Source organism: Pelophylax lessonae (genome assembly GCF_965119305.1).
Source record: "Pelophylax lessonae genome assembly, chromosome: 3".
Lineage (NCBI taxonomy): Eukaryota > Metazoa > Chordata > Amphibia > Anura > Ranidae > Pelophylax > Pelophylax lessonae.
The window spans coordinates 637,429,989-637,452,123 of NC_138770.1; the positions used below are offsets into that span (position 1 = coordinate 637,429,989).

Here is a 22,135-nt window from a genome sequence, read left to right on the forward strand (position 1 = left end):
TATTCTTTTTTTTTTGTGCTTGCATTCAAAAACTCCTATACCGAGACAGGGTGAAAGTTTCTAAATAATTCAAAGCATGTTATATTGTATTATAATTATGGCATTGCGAAAGGATGTTGCAAGTATAATATTATTGTGAAATGATGTCGTTTTTTATACTGTCACTTTGGGGTCACCCCCATGCCCACCTTTTTCCAGGTTTTGGATGTTCTTCTCCTGCTACTCTCGTTTGATCATTCCTGCTATCTCTGCCTGGCACAAGTAGGCCCCCTTAGGCCTTGACATATGTGGAGCTTTGGGGGGAATCTTCCACCCGCTGTTTCCCATGTATTTTGTGTGTCGGTGGTCATTAGTATTCCTATAATCCACCCACAGTGGGAGAGATTGCGGTGTGACAGGTTTGTTGCGCCGCCCCCGTCAGTCTAACCGGTTTTGGAGGAGGTGATGATGAGTGATCATCATCTGCTTTAGGGGCGTGATCTACACGGCGGCACGCCACGCATGCGCCCTATGTGAGGACGCCGAGGTCCGCACCCGTCGCCATTTCTCTGACCGCCTCAAAGCGAGAGGAGGTGGACTGTTCCCTCCCTTGCTAAGAGGTGATATGGAAGCTGCTTAGAGGCTTTATTTATCAGTATTAGACCGCAATACAGTGAGAGATCCTAGTCTGTCTAGCTAACACTGGAATCTCCAAAACGGATTTTAGGTCCCATGGTTTTGTCCTCTCCACCCTGGGATCTTTACCATTGTAAGTATATCTATGGGGTTGGTATTTTTGTCTAATCCCTTCCTTTCCCCCCCCCCCCCCCCTGTTTTTTGCACTAAAGGGATGTTTTTCCTTATAGGAGGTCTTCAAATATCTGGCACCACTCTCCTTATTGTCATCTCTTTGTTACTTTTTGCCTTTTCTAAAATAATATATATAGTTCTCTTCAATAAGGGCACCGTGCATTTTTTCATGGGAACATAACTAACTTTTCCCGCGGTCCTGCAGAGATGCAGGAGTTTTTTCCTTGAGGTGGCATATCGGACTTCCTTTCCCTGGTTGTGTAGGGTGAAATACAGGGGGCTACTCCTATGGGACCATATCCAAAGGACAAACTTGTGGTCAAGAGTAGTGCTACTCTGTATGGGGGGTGACTCCATTTGTGAAATAGTATATGATAAATGAAATATGTGTTATCTATTGTATTGCAGTGGTGGGGATAGTATCCCAGAAGAAGAATAGAACTGCAAGTTCACTTACTATTTGAAACGCGATGTGGTCCTACTATTATTGTACTAGGGGCTTTTGTGCTCCTAGGGGGGATCAATCCTACGTATTGCTGCATCTATGATCATGTATTTGTTTCTACATGTCAATGTGGACACGATGGAGGTCCTGTTTTTATCTGTTTTTTCTAATAAATGTGAATTATTTTACATTTTTGTCTAATTGCCCTTAAAATCCTACTTCAGAGGAGAAATTTCCTTTCTTTAAATTTGTGAAGCAGTTAATTGCCTGCACCCAAAGCTTAGTTACAAGTCACTTCCCGTGTGCTTGTCAATTGCTTCTAACATACTTGGGATGAGCGACATTTTCCCATTTGTACCAATCTTACATAAGAACATGACACAAAACAGCTGAAACACCATATCTGGCCAGGACACAACTATAGGTTTATAAAGCTGACAATACTCCCAGCATAAAGCGAAAATGCATGGCGCCTCACCTGCTGCCATACGCACACATCTCAAAAATCTTCAGCAGTCTATGCTCTAATGACAAAGAGTTTAATATCAGAAAGCCAAGGCAAGCTTTTAAATTAAGAAAAAGCCGAGCTTGTCCCCTGCATCTGTTTTCCAGCATCTGCCAAATGCACCGACCACTAATGAAATCCCAGCATAACTTTGCAAAGTTCCTTCCTAGATTAACAAAAGCGAAAAAAAAAAATCTGCTGCAGCAGGGAAAGCAGTGAGAGTAGCGAGGGGATAAAAAGGTCACTGTCATTTAGTGTATCAACAATCAAGATAAATCACACTGATCGTCTTGAGGCTAACCGAATGAGCAGTCTATTCTACCTACTGAAACTTATGCACTGAGCAGATTGGGAAGTAAGCAGGGTCATTGCTAAATTATTCCCATCAATCCCGCAAAATCCTTTGCCGACACAATATGACCATCCTCTCTCAGTCACTTTCAGCTTCAGGGGGGTCAGAAATAGTCATTGGACTCGGGATTTTCTTAGCAATCCCCTTAATCCCTGCCTAAGCACTCATTGCTCAGTTCCTCTTCTATCTTTGTCCCATCTGTCGGAGGCCTTAAATCAACATTTCACGCGGGAGGGCTGTAAATTACATGAAGCTCGGGATTTACTTTCCCCCAATCTTTCAATCTTCAGTGTGATTAAATAGATGTTAGCCACTGTTACAGACCTAATCTTTCATTCCAATACTGCGACATCTCTAATTTTACATCTCCCAGACTAGCTCTATATAGACTACACAAAACTCATTAGTAGTGCAGCTTCTCGGCTACCAACTTCTCGGCCTGTATTTCATAAATGAATGCACAGATATTGCAGAGTTTATTTGGTGTAAATGAAAGTCAGGGGAACAGCTAGCACAAGAGGATCAGTGTCAGCAATAAGGCAGTACAGCCAGCCCTCCTGCTCGGCAGGTGCCCGGGCCCCTATTTGAACAGATAGTGCCCTGGCCAGGTATAGGAGGGCAGGTTATACTGCCTTATCAGCGGCCCTGGAAACAATTCGTTTGTTACTATGAAAATAAATTGACTTTGTTAAAGGAGTTGTAAAGTCTCAAGGTTTTTCACCTTAATGCATATGCATTAAGGTGAAAAATCTTCATGGTCGCAGCTGTCCCCCAGACCCACTGTTATTCTTACCTGAGCCCGAACGTTACATCGATGATCACGAGCCCAGCAGCTCTAGCCGCTGTCTCGGGCCCTCGTTGGCTCCCGATGCTGTCAAATTCCAGTGACACGAGAGCGGGGCCGAGTCCTGCTGTCTGTGTCAATAGATGCAGCAGCAGGACTTGGGAGCACGCCCGCATGGGTGCCCCCATGGAAAGTGGCTCTCCGTGGGAGCATCCGATGAAGAGGAGGAGCCAGAAGGGGTGCTGGGGCACCCCAGAAGAGGAGGATCGGGCTGCTCTGTGCCAAACCCTTTTTGTTTTTAAATAACAAACTAACCTTTACAATCACTTTAAGGCTCAATCATATGTATGGCAGAGACTCTGACTGCTATTCAGATGTGTTTGACAGGTGGCGAGGAGGTGGTATGTTGCATCCTCCCGGTCTGATTTACCATTTTAAATTACACATTACCATGCCACAGCGTCATGCATTGCACAGGATTCTGGGGCGGTTGCAGGGTGGCCCCGCTGAACTGCTTAGTCAAGGTTGTTGGCAACAGCACCTCCCAAAAGCGAGAAATCATTGCGTGAGTGCTGTACGTTTAGTCTTCAGGCAAGCAGTGGGGGTAGTAAAACCATGGCTCAACTGCCATGGCTGAACATGCCTGTTAAGTGGTTGTAAATGAAATATGAACAAAGTGTATCCCTCTATAGTGTGTGCTTCTCGCTATCCATAGCAATAAGTGTAATTTCTGTATGCTGCCTTTTTCCTCTCCTATCAGAATGAGTTACTAGTAACAAGTTTTCCAGACACCAAGACAACAATGGTGACAGGGGAGGGAGCTTCAGCTGATTGACAGCCTCACCTCTGCTCATATGTGAAGGGGTTGTGTCCCTTCCCTCCAATCAGCTCTCTTCACTGATGTGACTTCAGCTCTCCGACCCCTGCTTTTCAGAGCTTAGAGATCCTTTGTAAATTCTGCACTTTGAATGGATGTAGGGGAAAGACAGCTGCAGATAAACAGGTACAACTTATGTAGGATGTTTCATCTCTGTGTATTCTCTGAGGCCAGTCACTTCACTGAGTATATGAAAGGATTTACAACCACTTTAATGACAAAATAGCTTGGTATATAGGCAACCTATGTACTCAGCACTAGTGTACATAACATGAATTTTTCTCCTTGCATTCCTTATTTACAAAAGACAACATAACATCAGAAGATAGTACAATTCATATGTTCCAGTGGTCATAGTAATACACAGTATGTTGTACAATACAAGTGCTAGTGTGGAAGAGGCATTTCAATGATAATTAAAAAAAAAAAAAAATTCAAAGGCAGTGGTGTAGGTTGAGCTAAGTTATACGTGAGGTGCAAGAAGATGGGCCACCTAGTGATAGTTAAGGTAACTTGAGTCCCATCCTGATGTGTGATGTTGAGTTTTTCATTTTTCTTAAAAATGTGGAAAAGGGCAGAAATAAACTTGGGGAACTGTAATTGTGCGTGGAAGTGATGGTGCATGGAAGTAGAAATTATAGCAGAGCTCCACCCAAAAGGGGAAGTTTCACTTCAAGGACTCGTTTCCTGCTCCTCAAACAATTGGCACTTTTGAGGAGTGGGTGGGGGGTTTAGAGCAGGTGCCCCATTTTGGCAGGTCCCCGCTTTCTACTTCAGTTCCGAGTGGCAGCGCTGGGAAACCTAAGCTCTCCTCCCTCCCTACCCCATGCAGTCTTTTGGGATACTGACAGCATCCATTATTCATGATGCGCAGTGGGCACCCGGCTATGAAGCCGCAAGCTGCCACAGCCGGGTACCCATAGTAAAGATGCTGGCGCCGGGGCCCGAAGACAGTGGGTGAGACTGACTGGGGTAAGCACACTGTTGGATAGTGGGAGAGGGGAGTAGCTGTTTTTTTTTTAAAAGTCATCAGGTACAGTTTTTGTAGCTGCTAAATTATTTTTCCCACAGATGACTGGAACGCCGCTTTAAGACGCAAGGGGGTGGGGGGAAAAAGAACAACTGTGTTTACCAGTGGGTCAGGCTATGGGTGCTCAATCTGCAGGACTGATGCATGGATAAGAATGCAGACAGGCTGTGTTCTGATCTGCACATTGCTTCAACATAGGTATACAGTTGGGCATGCACTATGAGACCCGTGCAGCCATCTGTCTGTCATTGATATAAACATGTTGGCTGCACGGAACACCTGTGTATGCTGTGCAGGTGAAGATGGCCCTTCGAATAGGTGTAGTTGTTGAATTCTAGGGAACTTCCACCATGTTCCCCATTCTCTAACTACAAATCAACAGCTCACAACATGGAAAGTAAAGATATTCTTGAAAGCTCAATACTCACACATCTTCTACATTCAAAGCATCCTCCATTAGGCCACCTTCCAGCAGTGCTTTAATAAGCCTTGCATATGCAGTTTTAGTCAGAGGTTCATTATTCTGCTCAGACTTCAGAAACAGACTGTATGCATCTAAAAAGAAAAACCAAATAAAATGATTCACCATAGGCCTATTAACACTATGGAACTTTTTAAGCAGTCTCATAGGCAGGCTTAATTCACTAACCATCATTATCATCCACCTGACCATATAAAAATCGGGGTTCTCAGGGTGAAGGAAATATATAATAAACAAAAAAACCCTAACTATTAAACGATTTTACCAGTACGACATGAGGGGTAATAAAATATCAAAACTTATTGTACAAATATTAAAACACTATTTTCATATTAAAAAAGAAATAGTACGGGTTAAAATGTCATATGCATAAGACTATCTTATCATCCCTGCCAAACTTAGGTGACGGGTTGCTTGCTGTAACTTCGACATGCTTCATGGGTCAAATCCTGTTTCATCAGGAAGATAACTACAGTCAAGCACTAAAATGATAAAGTACATTCAGAACAATATTTTGAGTAAAGATATATCTGATGCAAAACTCGTCCCACATCATAGGGAACAGAAAAATGACATACCTATACTGTACATATGACACATTAACAAATCAAGAAATATGACCAACAATTGCAATCTTCCGGAAGGAATAGATCAACTGGTCTTCAAGAAGATTGAAATTGTTGGTCCCATCTCCTGCTTTGTTTATTAATGTGTCATATGCACATGTAGTGGGTGCCTCACATCCCCCGCAACTGTGCCAAGCTGAACGAGACTCTCACTGAAGGGAGAAACACAGACTGTCAGCTTCTGAGGGGGAATTTCCCCCTCCATCACCGCTTCTCACTATGCAGTGAGGAGAGGCACACACAGGCAGAGCTGCTCACTCTGCTCCCTTCCCTGATTTCTCATTGGCAGGGGAGGGAACCAATGACACTCAAGGAGTACTGCAGCAATGCATCATGGGACCTGTAGTTCCCATTACAAAATGGCCCCATAACTTTCTATGGGGACAGAACAACACAGACCAGCTGCCCTTAGGATTAAAGAAAGGAAAAGGACACCATCTTGTCTACCTGGGGCTAGGAGACACCACAAGGCAAGGGAGAAGACCAGACCTAGGGCAGAGGTGTTGCCTCCTGGGTCGGCATATAGTCCTTTTAGGCACCCACGGCCAGTTGGGGTACAACCTTTCTGAAATGGGGGATCTCCAGCGCATCTCCAGAGGCAACTGTACCGACAGCGTCAAGTGTGCCAGAGGTGCAGTAACCAGTTGGGTTACCCGAAGAGCCTGACTTGTTCCAGGACATCTCACTTGGCCTTGAACGCAAGATTGGTGAGCGGGCACTTGCCCATTTGCAGGACACAAGTACATTGCTTACAAAAAACCTAATTCACTTTGCCAACAGGACACCAAGTGCACCAACGCAGAGCTAGTGGAAGACATAAGGCCTTCTTCTTTCTAAAAGACTACAGCCTGTTTCCCCGCAAGGGATTGGTCCTGTTGGTGCTTTGGGAAGCCCGCATCTACACTCAAGACTCTATTGTTGGGAGAGCGAGTCTAGATATTAAAGGGCTATATAGTTTTAGTCAGTTAGAAACAGACTTCTCAGTTTCTGGGACTGTGGTGTTGAGGTATAGAAGGGAGTGGCCTGATATACAAATTGTCATCACTCTGCCCTGCTGTGACCTGTGCTCATAGATAATAAAAATCAAGTTTATTGAGCTGTACAATATATATGTGTGTATACGTATATATACATGTGTTGCATCCTATTGTTGTTGCTGTTCTTTTTGCCATTGGCTATTTATCAAAGGTAAAACCTTTATATGTTATGCGTCTATGTTATTGCACTTGACTGCTTTTATATTTCAGTAAAAAAAAGATTTAACTGTTTTCACTATAACTTGTGTCTGTTTACTGGTGTGCTTGCAATAACCTTAGTACCGGGTGTGCCAGAGGGGCTGAGACTGTTTGTTGGGGTTAAAAGGCAGAATATAGAACCAAATACGCAAGTGGCTTTTTCAGGGGTAGCGCTACATGTGGGGGCTCGTACGGACTACCTTTACTAAGCAATCAACTTAAGACAGCACCCCTACAAGCACCAAAATGGACCCTGTCACTGCAATCCAGTGGTGTGGTGAAGAAGGCACCCGCCCACAGTCAAGCATGGTGATCAGCTCCCTGGGGAGGTCTGGGCTGAAGAGCAGATCCGTCAAGCAGTGAAGACATTGGCCCCAGACAGGAAGGTATGGGTGATTGATATCAGACCAGCCTGAGGGACCTCCCACACATATACCCTGTTAGAGAGGAGGAAAGAAATCCCTGGCAGTTTCAGAGGCATCAGTGTGTATTTGGCCAACAAAAACTGTTGCATGTTCTGGGGCTGGCTATTGGAAGCTGGGGAAACAGCCAGTGCCCACTGGAGAGAAAGTATGAAGTCTGGATGGAACAGGAAATGCAGGCTCTAGAGCAGCGCTACATACAATACAGGTATGTAACATTTCTGTTCCCTATGATGTGGGACAAGTATGCATCAGATGTAGCTTTACTCAAATTGTTATGTTGAATGTACTTATTTTAGAGCTTGACCATAGTTATCTTCCTGATGAAGCAGGCATTGACCTGTGAAATGCACTGAAGTTCCAGCAAGCAACCCATTACCCAAGTTTGGCAGGGATGATGAGGGAATTACTATGATCGAAGATACAGCCTTGTGCATATGTAATGTTGACATGTAATATATCTTTTTTTAAGTAAAAGTTCCCATCATAGTTCCACTTATTTTTTCTATTTTTTGAGCTCAGGGGATCGGACCATTCCGTGGACCTTTGGTTCAATTAATTATTTTCATTTTTTCATATAGACTATTATTTAACATTTTGTCTTTGATATGCAACTGCTGGGTTTGGTAGTTAGGAAAAATGAGGTGCAGCTTGTGCTGAAGAATTCTGCAGTCTTGATTGCTTTGGTGCTGGGTGGATTGGGCCCTGTGATCAAGGGCTTGCTTTGCAGCCCGGGGCACATTCCCCCTAGCACCTTTGAAGATATTAGTTTTATGTTATGTTTATTGGTCCTTATGGCCATTACAGTTGTGAGTCAGACCGAGGCCCGCCTCGGATATTTTCCATGCATAGATGTATATACTCTCTTTTATTATATACCTTGCAATTTGATGATGACAGGATGGGACCTGTATTTCAGGCCCCATAGCTTCACTGCAATGCTTGCATTCCAGCCACCATGATTCATTACCAGTGGTATCATGGAATGTAAGAGGTTTGAACGACCAGCTTAAACGCACAATGGTTTCCTCTGTGCTTCGGAGGCATCTACCGGCCATTTGTTTACTACAAGAGACTCATCTAACTGTGGACTCTCAGTCTTGCTAACACTTTGCATGGGTAGGGTGGGAATATCACTCTACACATACCTCCTATTCTAGGGGGGTCAGTGTGTTGATCCACAGATCCCTGGATTATCAGGAACACCACTCTAAGGTGGATGGAGATATGTTTTTTTATATTGTAAACTATACACTGTGTATTGCATATTGGCTTTCATCTATGTGCCACCACCTTTCCATAGTGGAATCCTTTGGGAACTGGTGGCATATTTGATGAAACATCCTGAAGTCCCGTTGTATATCATTGGGGACTTTAACTGTGTATGTGATAACAATTTAGATAGACACTCTGTTGCGGCGGGGGCACGGACCGTACGATCCTGGCTAAAATTGCTGAGGAGATTAGATAGGTAGATCCTTGGCGACTTCGGTATCCAACCGAAAAGGCGTTTTCATGCTTTTCCAAAACTCATATGTCGCTTTCCCGTATTGAACTGTGCCTTTGCTCCATTGATGCGCTCAGATATGTCTACAATATCAGATATGGGCTGAGGAGTGGGTCAGATTACTCCCCATTCATCTTGTACTTAGAGGCGAGACCTAGTGCCACTTTGCGGAGGGCACCATAGAAACTGAATACTCTTTGGCTAAATCTGTTCCCGTCCCATGATAAAGTGAGAACTAAGCTTCAGCAGTACTGGCAAGTGAATATAGGAGAGGGTGAGTTGAGTATTAGGTGGGAGACCTTTAAGGAGTATATGAGGGGCCTATTTATAACTGAGGTTCAGTCCATTAAACGAAATACAGCTGCGCAGGGGGTTCAGGCCGAGCAATTAGTTGGTCACCTGGAGGCTGGGCTTATTGTTGACCCCTCGGAGATCAATTGTGATAGCTGGGTAGCGGCGCAGGAGGCTCTCCTGCGTATTTACACTGCTGGGGCTGAAAGGAAGCGATTTTTTATTCGGCAGCCATTTTACGAGGAAGGGGAGTGTACAGGCCGCCTTTTAGCTAAAATTGCCCATTCTAATCAGTCCACCCCCCCCCCCCTATAGGTGCTCTAAAGGGGAGCGGGGGGAGGGTGGTCAGCACCCCGGATGCCAGTATGGAAGTTCTAGTATCATACTATTCTACATTGTATCAGTCAAGACAGGCCCACTCAGAGATGGACCTGCTGGAATATGTGGAGGCTATTCCATTGGTGTCCCTCTCTGAGTTGGAGAGGGAACATTTAGATGCCCCCTTGACTATAGAGGAGTTGCAACATGTCACCTCTTTATTTCCTAACACTAAGGCCCCGGGTGAGGATGGAATCCCGATCAAAGTTTATAAGATATATTCAGAGGAGACGCTGCCACATCTGGACGTTTTTCAGGAGGCTAAACAGACTATGCGACTGCCTCCCTCAATGCGTAAAGCCAATATTATCCTCCATTTAAAACAAGGTAAGGACAAGCTGGACCTGGGATTATATAGACCTATATCACTGTTACAAAGTGACATTAAAATATTAGCAAAAGTGTTGGCGCTATGTTTGAATAAGGTGATCGCCTCCATTTTCCACTCGGATCAGGCTGGGTTTATGCCCCAGAAATAAATGGATTTTTGTAAAATCTTACCGTAAAATCCTTTTCTCTTAGCTCATTGACAGACGTAGTCCTCGGTGATACAGCACCTTCGGGTTATGTTGCCTCCACAGGAGCAGGACTAGACAGGAAATTAAAATGCTCTGGCCACACCCTAGGGGCAGTCCCAGAGGGTATATCCTCTCTCTCTCTGCCTCAGCAAATCAGTTATGTCAAAAAGCAGTCTTTAGAGATTTTAACCCAACCCAACTCAAGAGAAAAGGATTTTACGGTAAGATTTTACAAAAATCCATTTTTCTCTATCGCTCATTGACAGACGTAGTCCTCGGTGATACAGCACCTTCGGGACGTCCCAGAGCAGTATCACAAATGAGGGGTGGGAAAATGGAAATCAAATCCCAATCTAGAAGGCCCAACCGGTGCCAACTAGAAGTTTACAATGCTCATCCTTAATGATGAGACTCAACAAAAAAGAAATTTTTCAAACAGAAAAAAACCCTCGAGGTAGACCACCGGTCTCCTCAAATTGCGGCCTGCAAAACCTTGCGGCCAAATGAGGCATCCGCCGATGCCGTCACATCAATTTTATAGAATTTTGTAAAGGTATGTACCGACGACCAGGTGGCCGCCTTACATACCTGGACCACTGACGCCTGATGGCGAAAGGCCCAGGAAGTACTGAGCGCTCGAGTGGAGTGCGCCCTAACAGGGAACGGAGGACTCTGACCCTTAATAGAATAAGCCTGTACCACCGTCTGTCTAATCCATTTGGCAATGGTCGCGGCAGATGCAGGCAAACCCTTTCTGGGGCCATCCGTGATCACAAAAAGTGAATCCGTCTTACGGAATGATTCCGTAGCTTTCAGGTATACCCTGATTGCCCGAACCACATCCAAGGAATGCAACGCATGTTCCCGATGATGCTTGGGCTGAGGACACAAGGAAGGTAGTACAATATCTTCATTCAGATGAAAATCTGAAACCACCTTTGGAAGAAAGGATGGCTTAGGATGAAGTACTACCTTATCCCTATGAATCACTAGGTATGGGGACTGGCATGATAATGCAGCCAGTTCTGACACCCTGCGAGCAGAAGTGATAGCCACCAAGAAGGCCACCTTCTGGGATAAAGTAAGCAAGGGAATCTCCCTGATGTTTTCAAAGGGAGGTTTCTGTAGAACCGACAAAACTAAATTAAGATCCCAGGGCGGTAAGGGCGCGCGGACTGGTGGAGCCAGGTGCCGCACCCCCTGGATGAAATTCCGCACCAAGGACTTGGTAGCTAAAGGTTTCTGAAAGAAGATTGCTAATGCTGAAACTTGACCCTTGATGGTGCTCAAGGCTAGTTTCTGCTCAACCCCTTGTTGCAAAAAAGCCAATATTCGAGTCACCGAATAGGTACGTGGAGGAAATCCTAAAGATTCGCACCACGCAATATAAGTCTTCCATGTGTGATAATAGACCTTGCTGGAAGTCGCTTTCCTTGCTTTAATAAGGGTAGGAATGACTGAAGCTGACAAACCTCTGTCCTTCAGTACTTGGGTTTTAATGGCCAGGCCATTAAAACCAGCGACTGTAAAGCACGATGGTAAATTGGTCCTTGAGACCACAGACACTCCCTGAGACGAAGTTCCCACGGAACGTCTGCGACTAGCATGTCCAAGTCGGCCAGGCCGGCTTGACGAGGCCAGCCTAGAATTTCTAGGACCACTGGCGCTGACTGGATCTGAACCAGGCGTCCCTAGAGCTATCTGGCCCCGACCATCCGAGAAAGTCTGGTCGTTTTCTGTTCCCACACATTTATCAGATACCTGATTACTATCAGGAAGGGTGATCTTTTCTGGTTGAACCTCAGGGACCGAAGTCACCCGGCTAGAGGCTTCTTGGCCTGTCTGGTCAACCAGATCCGATTCCTGTGGGGAATTGAGACTAATCTTAGGAAAAGGTAAAGGAAAAGATCTATTCAGGGAACGGTGACTACCGCTCCCTGTAGTACTTAAATGTTGGAAGGGAAGAATTGCACCGGTAGTAGTAGTTGATGCTCGATCTAATGTCCTGAATAGCGGTGAAAACGTCCCCCCACCCTCAAACCGGGTGGGGGCGCACCTTCAGGCTGTGTACTCCTTTGCTTCGGGTTTGGCTGAGTCGGTCCTCTGTTTGTCCGACCAGCCTTTCTTGAACCCTCCTGGAGGAGTCTTGCCTTTCCCGCTTGTTCCAGCCGGGCGTGCGAACCCTTTATGGGCGGTAAAGAAAGGTCCTCGCTTGTTGCGAGGTCCCTTAGCTTTAGCAGCCTGTGGCAAAAAAGTGCTCTTGCCCCCAGTGGCATCCTTAATGATTTCATCTAGGGTGGCCCCAAATAGACGATTCCCCTGAAAGGGGAGATTCGTCAAGGTCTTTTTGGAACCTAGGTCAGCTGACCAGCATTTTAACCACAGCACACGTCTGAGGATTACCGCTGACATAGATGCATGCCCTAATAGGGGAGTAGTGTCCAAGGCTGCGTCACAGATAAACTGTAGCCCTTGTATAATCTGTTCCATCAAATCAGATGTTTCCTGGGGAATATCTTTTCCCCTAAGGTCTTGGCGTACCAATCTCGCCCATTCCGTAAGTGTCTGGGAAACTAGACCAATAACAATTACTGGTCTAAATGCTGACCCTATCAGAGAGAAGATAGTGCGGGACTCTGCTTCCATCTTTCGATCCACCGGATCCTTAAAGGACGAAGTGTCCTCCACTGGGATAACCGTGGCTTTATTCAGCCTGGAAATAGGTGGATCCACCACTGGTGGTACCGTCCATTTCTTAATGAAGGATTCCTCAAATGGATAGCGTCTAGCAATACGCTTGGAAATCGTAAAGGTATGCTTAGAATGCTCCCATTCTCCTTTAATCTTATTACCAAAACACTTGGGTACAGGAAAAACCTTCACCGTTTTGATGGGCTTGTTAGTACCAAAGGGAATCTCTGTTTCAGTTGCTTCTGCCGGTAAAACCTCAAGTTTTAAGGTTTCCCGCACTGCCACAACTAGTGCGTCCACCAATGCTTCTTCCTGAATTATAGCGGGAGAAGGAACGTCCTCCTCACTGTCTGAGGGAGCTTTACCTGAGGTAACAGCTCTTGCAGAGGGACCTGCAACTGCAGTGACCATCTCTGAATCTGAGTCAGAGGTGTCAGATAATATAGGGGTAGGCGGGGGTCGCTTCCTTGACCCTCGTCCCTGACAGGCCGCCTCCACCCGAGCCACCATAGACTCCAAAATTGCTGTAAATGCCTCCACACTCTGTGCACCGGCGGGTCCCGTGGTCCCCTCGAGGGAAACAGGTGGGGGAATTTGTGTGGCAGGGTCCATGATTATTCCAGTAACTTCCCGGATAATATAATTCAAAAATAAAAAACCTTTTTTTTTTTTTTTCAGACCCCCAGCACCACAAAAGCCCCTTAGTGTTACCTGCTAGGGATCCCTATCGATCGATCGAGAGAGAGAGAGATAGACCCCCAGGCTCACCACTTGATGCTCAGAGTTTAACTGCAACAGGTTACAGCGCTGTCTTGACAAACAGGAAGTCTTTTGGCTGGCTGCCCAGGAAGAAAGGAGGCGGCTCCGCCCCTCTGCACGCCTTCCGGCGCCTCCCCTAGCTCCACGAGGTGTTTGGATCACCTCAAACATGGCCGCCCCCATGCTGGAGACACGAGGCTACGCCAAAAACGGGGGCTCGTGCAATCCAGCAAAAAAAAAATGGCGGCGGCCTGTACCGAATAGCGGTGTGCTGCAGGGCACACAACACTATCTCTGCGTGGGGATTTGGCGTGGTTGGCGGTACCGGCCCTGGCGGACCGCATGGCCGTTCGGAAGGCCTGCTATAGCTGGAGATTTGACTAGGAAGGCAGTCTACATGTCCGTGGCTTCTGACTGGTAGGTACCTTATTATTATCACAGTAAGATTCCCAGACTGCCACTGATTACAATCTTTTTAACATGTATACAATTAGATTGTTAGCTCCCAAACCAAGCCTCCTGGCTTTTTGCACATAAAATCACACTCAAAGTAGGGGGATCTGTGCCATGTTATAGGATAGAGGGGGACTCTATCTTACCATACAGAGAGGGGCCCGCGTTCACCACAAGGCCCGTCAGGGGAAAAGGGGGAACATACTACTCACCATACCGGAACCAGGTGGGCACCAACTCCTGACAGTACCCCTCTCCACCGCGGCGGGAGGGCTGTCGACCAATACGGACGCCGTGACTCATGGTCTTTGGCGTTTCAGCGAGACGTTTAACTCGCGGGGTCAGTCCCCCAATGGGACTTTGTCGCGGCCGACCCAGCGCGGAGCTATGGCCTGCACGCGCTCGTAGGCTGAACTGGGGTGACCACCGGATCTCAACATCCAGCCCGTCGCCCAGTTCAGCTTTCTTGCTTGAAGATCTCACAGGAACACTGGAGAAAAAAGCTGTCTAAAAAATCTTTTTAAGAAAAAAATCTTGCCAGGACCGAAGATCCCAGCAAGGTATCTAGGTCCTTACTCCTAACTAGACAGAAAATAACTGATTTGCTGAGGCAGAGAGAGAGAGGATATACCCTCTGGGACTGCCCCTAGGGTGTGGCCAGAGCATTTTAATTTCCTGTCTAGTCCTGCTCCTGTGGAGGCAACATAACCCGAAGGTGCTGTATCACCGAGGACTACGTCTGTCAATGAGCGATAGAGAAATATATTTTTTTAATATACAGATAGTGTTTTAATATTTGTACAATAAAAGTTTTGATATTTTATTACACCTCATGTGGTACTGTTAAAATCCTCTGTTTGATAATTAGGGTTTTTTGTACATTTTTCCAAGGATGGGGTAACAGAAACTGTGTGTCTAATATACAGAAGGCTTCCTACTGGGACTCCTTCCTCCCACCTACTGTTTGCTATAATAAACTACCGCTCTGCAGTACTTCCTTCTATGTGTAATCCACCATTAAGGGGAGGAAGAAGTGCTGCAAAGCTGTGGTCTATTAGTGACTTAGCTCTTTGACTGCTCCGGTGATCCATGTGGCTGCTCCAATCACTGAGATGTGCATCTGAATCTGTACTTATAACTGAGGCGTATATATGTCTCCAACAGTCATGAACCTACACAAGCTTTCATCCCTGTACTTCAAGCCACCAGCTGACATGTAAAGATCTTAGAAGCAGGGCAGACTGGGTGTCTAGTTAAAGCAGAACGTTACCCATAACTTGATAAAAAAAGATGTTCTTTAGCAAGGAAATACATTCCACATTAATAATTATGCTTCCAAAATTAGTGTGTGCTGTAAATTGCCTCCAGCATTGTTCCTGTTTAAAATAAAAAAAATGTGATAGTGCTGCTCCACCAACAACTTGCACATCAAACAAAATAACAATGGTGTATTCTCATCAAATCAATAAAGTGCTAGTGCAAAATGACAATAAAAAAATGCTATTAAGAGAAATAAAGTGCAAAAGAAACCATAGGGAACTAACAAGTCCAGATGAAGCCATGTGTGATAGTGGCATAACGTGTAGAGGTAGAGCCTGGCGGTGGGATCAGATATATGGAACACGTGAGAGCTCTTGGATTTTTATCCTCTGTATTATTGTTTGGGTGGGGGTGGGGGGGTTATTAAACCAGTTAACCCAGGTACTGCATTATCAGAAGCAATTTTCTATATGTTGCCTTGGAGCTGTCTGCCCACTTCAGAAAAAAAAAAAATGTTTATGTAGAAATTTGAAAAGATCTTCCGAAAAGAATGCTTAGAAAACCTTATTTTTAGGTTGAGGGCATGGCATACACTGGACCATATGTGATCCATTGAGGGAATTATGAATGCCAACATGTACTGTGACATACTGAAGCAGAGCATGATCGTAAACTGGGCAGTATTCCAACACACCTCCAAGACGAACACTGCCTTGCTAAAGAAGCTGAGGGTAAAGGTAATGGACTGGCCAAGCATGTCTCCAGACCCAAACCCTATTGGGGCATCCTCAAATGGAAGGTGGAGGAGTGGAGGAGCGCAAGGTCTCTAACATCCACCAGCTCCGTGATGTCGTCATGGCGGAGAGGAAGAGGACTCCAGTGGCAACCTGTGAAGCTCTGTTAAACTTCATGGCCAAGAGGGTTAAAGTATTGCTGGAAAATAATGGTCGCCACCCAAGATATTGACACTTTGGGCCACATTTGGACATTTTCAATTAGGGGTGTACTCACTTTTGTTGCCAGCGGTTTAGACATTAATGGCTGTGTTGAGTTAATTTAGGGGACAGCAAATTTACACTGTTATACAAGCTGTACACTCACTACTTTACTTTGTAGCAAAATGTAATTTCTTCAATGTTGTCCCGTTAAAAGATATAATAAAATAGTTACAAAAATGTGAGGGGGTGTACTCACTTTCTTGAGATACTGTATTTGCCAATGCACAATGATGTAAAGAAATCTATAGGTTGTTCACAAACTGTGCTCAGCATCCAACTGCCACTTACAATTCGAAATATACAATGGAACATAAACAAGTCAAACCTTTTCCTAAGGTATCTGCTACAAGTAGTTGATATTAAAGTCAGAATATTTTCCAACAAGCCAATTGTGCATAGAAACCCCAAACCTTGCAATGTTTTACCTAGAGCAGGGGTCTCCAAAACTGTGGCCCTTTGCTAGCCTTTATCTGGCCCTAGGGGCACTATTCCTCCCACTGACACCAACAATGAGGCACTATTCCTCCCACTAATACCAATCATGGGGTACTAGTCCTCCTACTATGACCAATTATGGGACACTTCTCCTCCTACTGACCACCAATCCTGAGGCCATGTTTATTCTCACAGATGCTGGGCCATTTTCTACCCACATTGGCCACAATCTGGCCCCCTAAAGTCTGAAGGATAGAAAACAGGCCCTTTGTTTGAAAACCCCTGACCTAGAGGGCAGGTAAGTAGCACAATTGAGGATACTTCAACCACGGATTACAAACTGCTTACGGTCAAATGAATAAATTTTGATTCACTTGGATCATTACTAAAAAGCTTAAAAAACAAATAAAAAAACAGTCATCAAGGAGTATCTGATGACATACTGACCAATTAGGGAGAGAGATTACTATTTGGTTAGTAGGGATGGGCTCGGGTAATTTTGGATCCTAGTCTGAATCTACCTGGGCTATTCTGCTTGCTGCACATATACAAGGATTAGAACCTGAACATGCCTGAGCGTATCCCTGTTGGTCAAGTGTCAACATATGCATGTGCTTATTCAGGTTGAGTAACGCATTAGGTAGCGGAGCATTCAGAATGACGACAGTCCTGGAGCTTGCATACCACAAAAAAGTTAAAGCCATCTCCCATATTTCCATCCAAACATGAGAACCCAGAAGATTCAGCTGGCCTGCCCTCAATTCCAAGTCCAAATAAGCAAACTGAAATAGAAAACGCAGAACTGATCTTACAATCCCTTAAAAATTTAGGTCTGGAAGTACCATCTGGTCAAAGAGGCATGTAGGAGTGGCTTGCATGGCTTTGCCCACTATCCTAAAAAGAGGAACAGTGCCCTTTTTTTTTTTTTTTTTTTTTTTTAGGAAGGCTCTACTGTATGTCTCATGAATTAACCACTTGAGTTCCAAGAGGTTTTACTCCCTTCATGACCAGGGCATTTTTTTTGCTATTCAGCACTGCGCTACTTTAACTGACAATTGTGCAGTCATGCAACACTGTACACAATTATATAATTTTTACACAAATAGAGTTATTTTACACAAATAGAATACTTTTTGTGGTATTTGATCACCACTGGGCTTTTTATTTTTACTATATAAACGAAAAAAATAGTGAACATTTTGAAAAGTAACCATATTTTTTACGGTTATAAAACATATCTAATAAAATCAAATTTCTTCATAAAATTTGCCAAAACGTATTCTGCTACGCCTTTGGCAAAAAAAAATCCCAATTTAAGTATGTTAATTGGTTTGTGTTAAGGTTATAGCGCCTATCTTATTTCTTGGGGCCCCAATATGGCAGGATAGTACAAGTACCACCAAAATTACCCCTTTTTGGAAAGTAGACAAACTGATTAATTTAGTAAGAGGCATGGTGAGTTTTTTGAAGTTGTAATTTTCTCAAAATTTTTTTGAAAACAAATTAAATCAAATTTGTTTTTTTTTTTTACATACTGTCACCAGTGCAGTACGGCGTCATCATATGACTGGTGTGGTGGTGATCAGGGATATTGACTGGTGACCGCATCTTTAATAATGGGATTTTGTACTTATTGTAAAATCCATTTCTCATCAACGGACACAGCGCTCCATAAATCATAACTACTGGGTTATATTTCCTTCTCCAGGAGTAGGACTAGTCAGAAAAAAAAACACCTGGCTACGCCCATGGGCCATCCTCAGCTTGGTATGTAACCCCCCTCCCTGCTCTAGGTAATCAGTTTAGTAGCAAGCAGTATTAGAAGTATCAGAACACCGTAGAGGGGTGGGTGCTGTGTCATTTGATGAACTCAGAGAAACTGATTTTACAGTAAGTACAAAAATCCCATTTTCTCTTTCGTTCATGGGTGGACACAGCGCTCCATAAAACATAACTACTGGGACATCTAAAAGCAGTGCCAAAAGGAAAATGAGGGGTGGGGAAAATAACCCCAGGCTAAACAAAGTGCCCTCAACCAGGACACAGGAGCCTTACCCGGGTCACAGGAGCCCCGTCTGAAAAAAATAAAAAAGTTTAAAGAAAAACACCCCTCAAGAGGGAACAGCCCCTCTTAAACAGCAACCTGCAAAACTTTGCAGCCAAAAGAAGCACCCACAGAAGCCAAAGTATCTACCTTATAAAATTTTGAGAAGGTATGCACCGACGACCAAGTGGCCGCCTTGCAAACTTGCAATATTGATGCCTGATGACTGAAGGCCCAAGAAGGTCTCAGCACCCGAGTAAAATGCTCCGTGACAGGGAAAAGTGGAACCTGATCTTTAATGGAATAGGTCTGAGTCACCGTCTAATCCATCTGGAGATGGTAGCCGAAGAAGCGGCCAGCCCTTTTCTTGGTCCGTCCATAACCACAAAAAGCGAGTCTGACCTCCGAAAGAACTCCGTAGCTGCCAGATACACCTGAATTGCACGAACCACATCCAAGGTATGCAAAGAAAATTTCTTGGGATGAGCCAGCTTGGGACACAAGGAAGGCAACACAATGTCCTCATCCAAATGGAAGGCAGAGACAACTTTGGACAGGAATGATGGACAGGGACGAAGAACCACTTTATCCCTACGGCCAATCAAATAGGGACTGCGACAAGATAATGTCGCCAATCCTGATACCCTGCGGCCTAAGGTAATAGCCACCAAGGATGTCACCTTCTGCGATAATGTAGACCAGGTAATCTCCCAAATATTCTCAAAAGGAGGTTTCTGTAGAACTGAAAGCACTAAATTTAAATCCCATGGCAGCAAAAGAGACCGTACAGATGGAGCCACATGTCAAACCCCCTGAATGATGGTACAAACTAAAGAGTGCATGGCTAGGGGTCGCTGAAAGAAGATTGCCGAGGCAGACACCTGGCCTTTGATGGTACTCAAGGTCAACTTCTGATCAAAGCCCTGTTGAAGAAAGGTAAAGATCCGAGCCACAGAAAAAGATCGAGGATGAGCGCCAATCGACTCACACCTAGAAATGTACGCTTTCTACATACGATGGTATTCCTTGCTGGAAGACGACTTCCTTGCCTTCACCATAGTAGGGATCACTGATCCAGACAAACCTCTGTCCCTCAGTACCTGGTTTTCAATAGCTAAGCCATCAAAACCAGCGACTGTAAAGCAGGAAAAAAATGTGAAAACACCGCGCTAAAACTATGAAAATTGAGCTGCTAGCACATCCAACTGACAAAAAGTGATGGAGAAAAAAATGTAACAATAAGTGCAGCGCTAGAGAATAATATACACGTGTGACCCAAAATAAATGGATCAATTAATAAACCCATCCCTTGGGGCTTCCTCTCAGAGAACACCAGTTGTCCCAAGGGCTGATCTACCATCCTGCTTAACAGTCAATAAACCACTAAAATATCCCAAATGACTGAAAACATATTAAAGAGTCTATAAAAGTCCAAATAAAAAATAAACATAAAAAGCGCATATAAAGGGAGTCCAAAAAGGAGATGAATCCTAATGGTGGTATACAGGTCAAGGAGGCTGGAAAGCTGATGTAGGTGATGACACTTCTTAGTAATACTGTTATAATATGCGCATCCCAAAGGATGTTTAAGGCCACCAGACTAATTGTAAGATCCTCGCCCTTGATTCCTATCAGGAATTGCAGAAGAAGCCTGAGCCAAAGATGATACTGGCCTTACCGTGGACCTTGGGTGCCAGTGGCGTATGCCAGAGGAACCCGTGATCTCCCACAAACCTCAGTATCCTCCTGTGGAGCCGAACCTGCATGTAGGACTGCGCAAAGAGAACGGTCTTGAAGGTGGATACCACCAGACTCAGAACCTCTATGCAAAATAGGAGATAGAATCATTTTGTGGATCCCATTGATGCTCATGAAGGAGGTCCACGAGGCCGCAAACCAGCGAAGATGTTCCCTCACCCCAATAATAGGTGAGGGCAGACCTTCATGCTGAAGGGGCCTTGTCTGTGGGTCCAGAGAAGCTAGCCCTAGGCTTACCAGATTGAGGATGCTTGGAACCTCCCCAGGAAGATTTGAAAGATCGATTTCTCTTATTCTCTGTCCCAGAAGCACAAAATCATTTTCTATGTGCCAAGAAGGAGGGCCCCCGTCTGCGACGAGGCCCCTTCCCTTTCCCAGACTATGGCAGGGAGGTACTCTTCCCCCCTGTTATACCCTTGTACCCATGATGTCATTCAGGGTAGCCCCAAACAGGCGATCGCCTTGAAAGGGGAGATCAATGAGAGCTTTCTTAGAGGCTTGGTCTGCGGACCAATTCTTAAGCCACAGCACGCACTTAATCACCACAGCTGAAACAGTTTGGACAGCACAGGAGCTGTATCCAAAACTGCAGCCCATTGATCAACTGGTCCGCTAAATCAAGATAAGCAGCGGGGACCTGCTTAACCCCCCCCCAGCGCAAAAGCTTGGCCCATTCAGTTAAGGTCTGAGACACCAGGGCTGAGGCAAAGACTGGCCGCAATGTCGAATCAACCATAGTAAACATGCTGCATGCCACAGCCTCAGCTTTCCTGTCAGCCAGGTCCTTAAAGGACGGGGATTCCTCTACTGGGTTCATGGTAGCTTTGTTCAACCTGGAAACAAAAGGGTCCACTTTTTTAAAGTGACTCCTCAAAAGCCTAACGTCTAGCAAAACGTTTGAGGACCACAAAGGGTAATTTTGGTTGTTCCCATGCCTTACAAGAAAACCTGTCAAAATAAGGCACATAAGGAAAGTCCTTTAGAGTGCGAGGTGACTTATATGTACCAAATAACACAGCCACATCCGTGGCTACATTAGCCGCATCCTCCATTTTTAAAGTCTCAGGCACTGCAGTGATGAGTGTGTCTACCAGCGCTTTTTAAATTCGCTGCTGCGACCATGGAGGAATCATCCTCACTATAGGATGGATCTGGGGGTGTGATGTTAAGCCGCCCCTGGACGGGCTTCATCCATGGCGACACCAGGCTCAAAATCAGATGAGATACACTGAGTGGGGAAAGGCGGGGGACGCTTCCTTCTGGGCCTTTGCCCACACGCCACTTCCACCTGGGACACTAAGCACTGCACGACCACCATCAGTGCAACCATGGGAGGCTGGGGTTCCAAGGGACCTGCCACCTCCATGAGGAGGTCAGTGTGGGAGATGTGACCCTGAGGCTCCATAAGGAAAGGAAGACCTTGCAGTACAAAAACGATCTTTTGGCACCACTGAAAGATCTTCCCCAAGGCTCAGGGTACCTATCAGCAGAGAGAGA

At 45.1% G+C, this 22,135-nt stretch overlaps 1 protein-coding gene across 1 annotated transcript in view; it reads right to left on the bottom strand.

Annotated features, from left to right (window-relative positions):
• Positions 1-22,135, bottom strand: part of LRPPRC (leucine rich pentatricopeptide repeat containing) — a 402,453-nt gene that overhangs the window by 64,544 nt on the left and 315,774 nt on the right. The window contains exon 30 of the mRNA XM_082250995.1: positions 5,211-5,337. Coding sequence (XP_082107121.1) covers positions 5,211-5,337 — 127 coding nt within the window. The remainder of the gene's footprint in view (positions 1-5,210; positions 5,338-22,135) is intronic.